General features: G+C 38.4%; 1 protein-coding gene across 2 annotated transcripts; it reads left to right on the forward strand.

The window, feature by feature from the left end:
* The first annotated feature begins 4,644 nt into the window (after positions 1 to 4,644).
* On the forward strand, positions 4,645 to 7,372 carry WDR5B (WD repeat domain 5B). Of its 2 annotated transcripts, none has more exons than XM_030330533.2 (2): positions 4,645 to 4,980; positions 5,390 to 7,372. In XM_030330533.2, exon 2 carries the CDS (start codon positions 5,459 to 5,461, stop codon positions 6,446 to 6,448), a length of 990 nt encoding a protein of 329 aa, XP_030186393.1. In that variant the 5' UTR covers positions 4,645 to 4,980; positions 5,390 to 5,458; the 3' UTR covers positions 6,449 to 7,372. The 2 variants fall into 2 exon arrangements, with proteins under 2 accessions (XP_030186393.1, XP_030186395.1); XM_030330535.1 differs by having other exon boundaries at positions 4,971 to 5,063.
* The last annotated feature ends 1,778 nt before the right edge of the window (positions 7,373 to 9,150 follow it).

A 9,150-nucleotide genomic window follows, 5' to 3' on the forward strand; every position in this document is an offset into this window, starting at 1 on the left:
AGAACTTACTTTGCCCCAAGGTCACAACTCATAGACACTGTCCAGTGGTGGGACAGAGCCCTGCAGGTTGTGTCTGGAAGAAAGTAGCAGGCATGGTAGAGGTGTTCTGTACCAGGAACTCTCAGAACTGGACTTAACAGCCACAGCTGGACCAGCTTTTTGTTGGACCATTCTTTCTGACTCTGTCATCAGCACCCTTAAAAGAACTAAATCAGGTATGAAGTTGCTTTTAGGTTGCGTATTTTGGTAATGTAGACCCTCTCAGCCCAAACTTCTTTCCCCTTCTGTGGTGCTAAAATTCTGTATATGACCTGACAACAGAAGTTAAAATATATATGCAAGTGATTGATTTTGAGTTTAATAGCATAATGGGTAAACTTAGAAACATGTTTCCATTGAACAAACTCAATTGTAGAAGGTATTGATTGACACAGAGAAGGAAAGGCTTTGGAATGAAGAAGTCTGCCTTAGAAAGCAGTGCCATCCATGGACATGAATTTAACACAGCTGACTTCCTAAAGGAGTATCATCCCGAGGAGTATCTAAAGTTAGATCACCTTTTAATGTATGTTGTTGAGTATGTTCTTACTTCATCATTATGACCACTCTATGTTGTTTTTCAAAGTGTTCTTACACTTTGATTTGGAATGGATCTGATGATTCTTTGTACTTGAATGTGGTCTGTCAGGCCATGGGTGAGTGCCTTGCACATAGTAGACTATTCAATAAATACTAAATGACTGAAGGAATATGGATCTATGTGATATTAGTAAAGAGTACGGTTACAAAAGAAAACTCAAAGGAATTTTATGCTGCTGTGTGAAACTAGGAATTAACTCTTAGACTTAGTGTCTCAACATATGTTTTATATGTGGTTACCTTTCAGGAGGGCATAATTTGACATGAAGTTTACAAAAGTAGACATTGTCACAGCAGTTCATTATATAAAAACAAACCTATGCCTTCTGAGAAAAGTTATGGGTGTATTTTACAGGATAACTAATATATATATATATATATATATATATATATATATATATATATATATATATATCTCAACCCTGTTTGTATATACCAAAAATAGCTTATCAGTCTCTTCTGATACAGTCTAAGGTTAAGGAAAAAAAAACCACTTTTTTCCAGTTACATCCAACTTACGTGGAAGCTGATGGTCGAAATAGAGATTTTTTTTTTCATTTTTACTATTGTATGTATTGCTCAGATTGTACTGGCCAGGTATTTTTTCTGAAAACAGAATCTTAAAATATAACTAGTTCCTGCAGACTACACTGTCATCTATAGTACAAAATGACTTAGTTTACAAATTTATTAAAGCTAGGGTAGATCATCATTGCCCCTATTTCATTTGCCAATTTGAACAAGTGTTTTTCTCATTCTACAATCAATATATGGTCATTTCTGTCATCTTGAATGTTTATGCAGAGAATAAAATTACTCTCTAAATTCCTTTATACCCATTTAACCTGAAGAAGCCAGTGAAAAACCGCAATATGGATCATTGCCTTCTCTAAACCATTTGGGCCCAGCATTATTTAGAGTGATGGGTGAGGAGAACGTAGAAACCCAGAAGACCAGAGTGGTGGGGAAAGGACAGCATAAGGTTTGAGAGAGATGTGGGCAGGCTGGTGTGTAAACTACCATGTAAAGAGTGTAGAATATTCCAAGATTAAGTTGTGATTATGAGAAGAATCCTCCAGAAGTCAACAGTGATTGTGGTTTAGGGATAGACCCAGTTTTTAGATTAACACCAGTTGAGGATTTTGGTGCCCCCTTTCACTTTAAAAAAGGTCTCTGTTTAGATAAATTTTAGGCCACTCCATATTTAGCCCAACTATTTGTATATATTTAAATTGCTAGTGGTCTTAAAAAGTGTACAGAGTTCTTGATTTTTGAGGACTGGATTTGGTTAATTGGAGCTGGCGTGAAGGGAGTCAGTCAAGACATTCCTTAATGTAGGAATCACTCCCAGTCCTGACACAGAACTCAAAAAGCAGTATTTTAATTAAAAAATCACCTATTTGTGGCATTTCTATTTAGAATATCTGCAAACTTTACTGAGGGGCAAGGGAAATAAACCTTTAAACCATTGAGACCTTGAGTTCTAAAACTTTTATGGAAATCTAAAGAAATCGAATTGATTTCTACAGAGAGGGAAAATTCCAAATTACCTTAAGAAGATTAAGGGCAGCAAAAATAGAAATTATGAAAAACAGACTGTGAGGAACTTTGCTTGAGAGTAGCAAATACAAAGCTCTAATTACAGTTTCTGCCCCTTTGGATTTACCTGTATCAGTATTCTCTACTCCTACAAACTCCACACTCTGATGCTCCCCTCCTCCCAAACTATGAAATTCTTAGGCCTAATTCATAAGGACTACGATATCAGGACTACATGTTAATATTAGAACATGACTAATAAAAAGGTTTAACTAGTTACAGGCCTAGCTTTAATTTTCTTTACACAAGTTCCTGATGTTATTTGTAAACAAAAAATTCCAGGCATCAAGAAATGATTTTAATTGTGGAAATTTCTTCAAATTCTGAGAAAATATTAAAAATTATTTCTGGATATTCCTACCAACACATTCTTTTAAATTTCTTTTTTTAAACTCTACCCCTAGGGGCGGCGCCTGGGTGGCTCAGTCGGTTAAGCGTCCGACTTCGGCTCAGGTCATGATCTCGCGGTCCGTGAGTTTGAGCCCCGCGTCGGGCCCTGTGCTGACAGCTCAGAGCCTGTAGCCTGTTTCAGATTCTGTGTCTCCCTCTCTCTGCCCCTACCCTGTTCATGCTCTGTCTCTGTCTCAAAAACCAATAAACGTTTAAAAAAAAAAAAATTAAACTCTACCCCTAACCTAGGGCTTGAACTCACCGCCCTGAGATCAAGAGTGGCATGCTCTACTCAGTGAGCCAGCCAAGTTCCCCCCCCATCCCCCTCATTGTTATTTCTAGTGGGTTATTAAAATCTACTCCAGCACCAACAACCCATCCTAGCCCTCATGTCAGATTTACTTGCCTAATTTTCACTTTCTTTACTCTCCTAGTGCATAGGACAGTTACTGGAAAAATAAGAATTTCAATTCTTTGGAACAAAGCCTACAGTTTGTTCTCTATAGCGCTTTTAAATTTTTTGATGAGTCAATAAAAATGAAAAGTCTCAACAGATGCAGAACTTGAGTGTTTCTAAGCTTCCAGTAAAAATCACACTAATCCAGGCTAATAGGAAAGGAAAGGGAGGAGGAAGAGTTTAATCACAACTGAACTTTAAGATATTATATAAAAAGGGAACACAAGTTCTCTTTTTAAGATGTTATGAAGAGGAAGGTCCACATTAATAAATAGCTAGGAAGAATCCTAATTTAATGTAATAAATAGATGTTCCAATTCACTTAAAAGATGGTCCTATTCCCAGCACCTTGTTATCCTTATACAATTAACCTGCGCAAGCTAAGGCTAAAGTTTTTGTTCAATTCCTGTCCAAATTCCAAACTAAGTCGTAGGGTCTTAAAGTAATGAGGTTTTTACTATGTTCGGTTATTATACGTGATCTAATTATGTCATTGTGCCTTATTTAAAGGCTAGACTTTCAATGATCCCTAATACAAGATAGAAGCCTGTTGCAAATGCATAACTGTTGACTGACAAAAACATCATTAAGAGATACTTGCGCCTCGGGGCGCCTGCCTAAGTTGGTAGAGCAAGCCACTCTTGATCTCCCCTGTCTCCAATTCAAGGTTCAAGCCTAACGATGGGCGTAGAGTTTGCTTTAAAAAAAAAAAAAAAAAAAAAGATAACTTGCCTCTAGACTTCAGCTTTGCCAGAGGGAAAAACCTTGTAAAGAAAACAGTACCTCTCTTGAGCACTCTTTACTAAGAGATTACAGGTAAGTAGAAACTCAACAGGCTTCAATCTTTTGGTAAACCTTTTTCTTTCTTTTTTTTTTTTTTTGTAAGTATACACCCAACATGGGGCCTGAACTCAGGAACCAGAGATCAATAGTCTCATGCCCTACTGATTGTGCCAGCCACGTATCCCAGTACACCTATTCTTGTTTAAAGATAGTAACTTAACATCTGAAACGCATATATCGTTTACATAACACTCTCACACTTTCAAGGCCATTAAACTTTTGACCCTCTAAAGCCAATTACGAGTTAACCTTATACATTTCTTAACCACGTTCTACGAATCTGTCATTTTCGGTCTCAAGCACCTGTACAGAGCTCACCTGTTTTCTTATAAAGTTTAAGGCATTAGGAAGTGCTAAAACAAACGTCTGCTCGTTCCCCCCCGCACAATGTCATGCTAAGTACTGGCCTTTGGAGGCCCACAACATATACTCTATCCTTCCCCAAACGTTTCGGCAAAACTTTTAAACCAGAAGCTTTATAATCTGGACATAATTTCGGCTAAGCTGCCCTTGCCTATTTTCAGCTTTACGTACACGCCACTAGGCTCTATACCACACGAGTACAGAGGAGCAGAACCGACGCCACCCGAAAAGCAGAAACTTGGCCAGTCACCGGCGTCTGGGGGGGGGGGGGTCGACGTTGGCTACGTGCCAAACGTGGGCTTAACTTTTCCGCTAAGGGAATCGGAAAATTCAGTCCTTCCTCGTGACACGGTTTCCAAAATGAAATGAATGTTGTTTGTAATATTCGCCGCTACCCACGCTAGCCAGTCAGGTCTGGGAGAAGCCCCGCTCACCTCCTCACTCGCCAAAAGTAGTCAAATGTATGCGAGTGGCAACCGCGGCGAAGAAGACCGGAAGGAAACGCCGGCGTCTCCTTTTGCGCAAGTGCAGGCAGACCTCTCTTATTGGTCACCGCGGCTGGAGATTGGTGCGCACATGCGCTCTGCTGACCTGCCAGCTGGGTGTGATTGAGGCGGCGGTGCACAACAGTGTTTATCCGCGGACTGTATAGCCAACCGTCAGGGTCGCAAGTAGTGGTGCCTACGCAGGTTTTCTTTTTACTTTCTGAACTCTCTTGTTTAAGCCGTTGATTCATTCATGCTTACTTAAATACCGAAAGTCTGTCTGCCTGGTAGGCTTGCTCAGTGTTCTCAAACATTGTGGAATTGAGGGAGGGGCTGTGAAAAAGTGTAGATCACCCACGCCCCTCGTTGCTTTGCACGGCTTTATACGTTCGCAAAATACCCAACACTAATACCTTACTTGCTGACGACGCATAGCACTCTTTTAATAGTATTTCTCAAGTACTTGTTTACAAAGGAAGCAAGGAAAAGGGGACGTGGTCCAAGCCGTGCTGCTGTATCATTGTATATAGTTTAAAGACCGTCCAGAAATTAAAATCATTAAAAGCTGGTTTATTTTTGAATCTCATATTTTTATCTTCATTTTGCTGGGCAGAAAGTCGGAATATTGCGCTGCCTCGTTCAGGGCCGGACGCTTACCCAACCTACTTGGAGCTTCAGAACCATGGCGACAAAGGAGGCAGGAGATGGTGAAGCAGAGTCGAGCCTTCCCTCAGCCAATGGGAGGAAGCAAATGTCTGAAAAACCAAACTATGCTCTTAAATTTACTCTCGTGGGACATACGGAAGCAGTATCATCAGTTAAATTTAGCCCTAATGGAGAATGGCTAGCAAGCTCTTCTGCTGATAAAGTAATTATAATTTGGGGAGCCTATGATGGAAAGTATGAGAAAACACTTTATGGTCACAGTCTGGAAATATCAGATGTTGCCTGGTCATCAGATTCCAGTTGGCTTGTTTCTGCCTCAGATGATAAAACGCTAAAGATTTGGGATGTGAGATCTGGAAAATGTCTGAAAACGCTAAAGGGGCACAGTAATTACGTTTTTTGCTGTAATTTCAACCCACCATCTAATCTCATCATTTCAGGATCTTTTGATGAGAGTGTGAAGATATGGGAGGTGAAAACAGGAAAGTGCCTCAAGACTTTGTTTGCTCATTCTGACCCAGTTTCTGCTGTTCATTTTAATTGTAGCGGGTCCTTGATAGTATCAGGTAGCTATGATGGTATCTGTAGAATTTGGGATACTGCATCAGGTCAGTGTTTAAAAACACTTATTGATGATGATAACCCTCCTGTCTCTTTTGTAACATTTTCTCCAAATGGTAAATATATTCTAATTGCAACCTTGGACAATACTCTTAAACTGTGGGATTACAGCAGAGGCAGATGCCTGAAAACGTACACTGGCCATAAGAATGAGAAATACTGCATATTTGCCAACTTTTCAGTTACTGGTGGAAAGTGGATTGTATCTGGTTCAGAAGATAATCTGGTTTACATCTGGAATCTTCAGACTAAAGAGATTGTACAGAAATTACAAGGTCATACAGATGTTGTAATCTCAGCAGCTTGTCACCCTACAGAAAACATCATTGCATCAGCAGCATTAGGAAATGACAAAACAATTAAACTGTGGATGAGTAACTACTAAACCCTTTAGAAATCAAGTAGTAGAGCCAAGCTGGAAAAAAAAAAGTTATTTAAAAAGATGGTTTCCCCTTAATTTTGGCATAGTTTTGTATTTCTTTTTAACATTGTCTTACAAGATTTCAGACCTATAATCTAAATTTGTAAAGCAAGACAACTGGAAAAACAAGTCTAGAACCTAGGGCTTCTGACTTTTAATCTGTTATTAATCTCTTATGTCTCTTCCTGAACAGATTCCCATTCTGTTCCTTCCAGTGAGTATTTTAGAGAATCAGTGTACTTGAGAAATATTTAGAAGTAAGGTTCACAAGATAGGATGACTATTAAGTGAGGAGAGCAAGGGAGTTTGGAATAACTCCAGTGTTTCTGATTTGGCAGATCAGATAGATGAATAAGAGCATAAGCCTGGGATAGTGGTGGATTGGAGATGTATGATGGATGCTACTCACACACTTTAAGTGATAGCCTATGTGATGGGGCATGAAATGGTTCCATGGAATCGAGTCTATAAATTGGGAAAAATAAGTCATGGTTAGGTTTGCTCTGAGAGTCTAAGAATTTTAAGTTTTTATCAAGATAAAAACTAAAAATAAACCAAAACATTATGTCATTTTACTGAAGAACCTCTCACTACTTTATGTGCCCTCGTGTTTATCAAGCAAGCTAAATGTCTGAATGAGGTGAGGCTATATTCTCTTCCACTATGTGTCTGACCTACTAACTCCTACCTGTGCTTCAAACATGGTTCAGAAATCACCACTTTGTGGACCATCACTGCCTGCCTGACTCCAATCACAGCTGACAGCTGAGTTAGGTTTTCTTGTTCCTTCCTATAGCTTCTGTTATAAAGTTCAGAATATATCTTTTACCAATTTGTATTGTAATGGTTTCACAGGCCATGTTTCCAGTAAATTATGAACTCTGTCAAGTATGTTTTTATTCATTTTTGTATTCTATTTATAAGGGACTAATGATGAATGACAATGTATTATACCACCATCACCACCACTACCACTTTATTCACTCCTTGCCTGCTTTCAACACATTTTTGGAATTAAGTCCCCATACTATTACTTTTGTTGATTAAAAGTATCTGACCATAAAAACTGAGAACAAACTGAGGGTTGATGGGGGGTGGGAGGGAGGAGAGGGTGGGTGATGGGTATTGAGGAGGGCACCTTTTGGGATGAGCACTGGGTGTTGTATGGAAACCAATTTGACAATAAATTTCATATATTAAAAAAAAAAAAAAAGTATCTGACCATAGGCTAACATATTAACTTTAGTCAGACAGGGCTTTTAGGAAATATAAAGTGGAAAATGGTTTCTTCCCACTTTCCCTACAGAGACATGATAAACATGGGGGGAAAATCTAGAAATTAAGCAAAAAATAATACAATAATTGAAAGTAAGAGGACAAAGCAGTCTTAATTTTTTTTGTATTCTTTAGTATCTTGTAATAGTGCCCATTAAATCTGATTTGCCTGACAAATTCTGAGGAATGTAAGGTATTAGAGTTATTAGTAGAGTATGACTGCCAAGAAGGTATTGTGTGAGGGTACTTGGAGAATGGGGATTAGTTAAGGACAAGTCTGAAATTCTTGGCAAGAAATTTATATTTAACCCATAAAGAAGTATTCAAAGTTACTGAATAGCAGAATGACAGAAAATGAAAAATGATCATGTGAATACTTGCTGCATGGTAACATTCGTGAATTTTGGTTTAATGAAACTTGTATTATAGTAAATCTCCAAGGTAACACTTTAAAATATTACTTTAGAAGTTAAAAATGTATTGTTCTATGAAGAAAAATACTTATTTTTAAAATAAGTAGATTAAAATCAACTTGGTATCTAAAACATTAAGGTCAAATTATTCTAAAATAAAGTAGATCAACAGACATCATCAGATCATGAAATTATATTTGGTGCATTACCTTTTACTTAGTATTTTATTAAATCAAGTTCCAATACAGCTGCATATATTACTTTCTGTTACAATCCTCTAGAGACAACTAGCAGGTTGGGATGGCTGTGAGGACTTGTCATTCATGTCATCCATTAATACTATGAAACGTGAGAATATATGAAATACCAGCATCCATACCTAAATATGAGACAGCTGGCATCGTAAAGTGTAAATGAAATACATCCTGGATGCACATGCTTATCTTTCAACACTAATAAATAAGAATATGTATTTGATAGATTTTCGTAATTGAGAAATTTAGTGTAAAGGCAAAAGGAAAAGGACCAATTGTGAACTCTAAGCCATGAAGCAGAAGAGGTGACTGCTGGCCCCAAAGCAACTTTATGGTGCTGGGATTTCAGAGTCCTCAGAAACTCATGACCAGACCATTCTCATCACCTTCCCAGGACCTTTTCCAAGACTGCTCTCCTACAAGCCTCTGTCAACATGCCTGAAGATGGCAGAGTGTGATCTAGCTGCTTCCCAGGGCTCTCAGAAGCACCATGATATTTGGGGAGGTTAGCTCTCCAAGATGCCCCTGGGCAGTATACTGAGCTGGCTTTCCTTATCCCTCTAGAAATGAGTACACATGAGCGAGAAATACAGAACTAGAAGCCATTTTGGCTTCTGTAGAGAAATCACTTTCGTAATGAAAATTAAAGTAAGATATGGCATCTCTCTAAAGAAGAGTTAATATTAAGGTTTAAATAACTTGCCCGATTTTTCTCCAAAAAGGT

Source organism: Lynx canadensis, chromosome C2 (assembly GCF_007474595.2).
Source record: "Lynx canadensis isolate LIC74 chromosome C2, mLynCan4.pri.v2, whole genome shotgun sequence".
Classification (NCBI taxonomy): Eukaryota; Metazoa; Chordata; class Mammalia; order Carnivora; family Felidae; genus Lynx; species Lynx canadensis.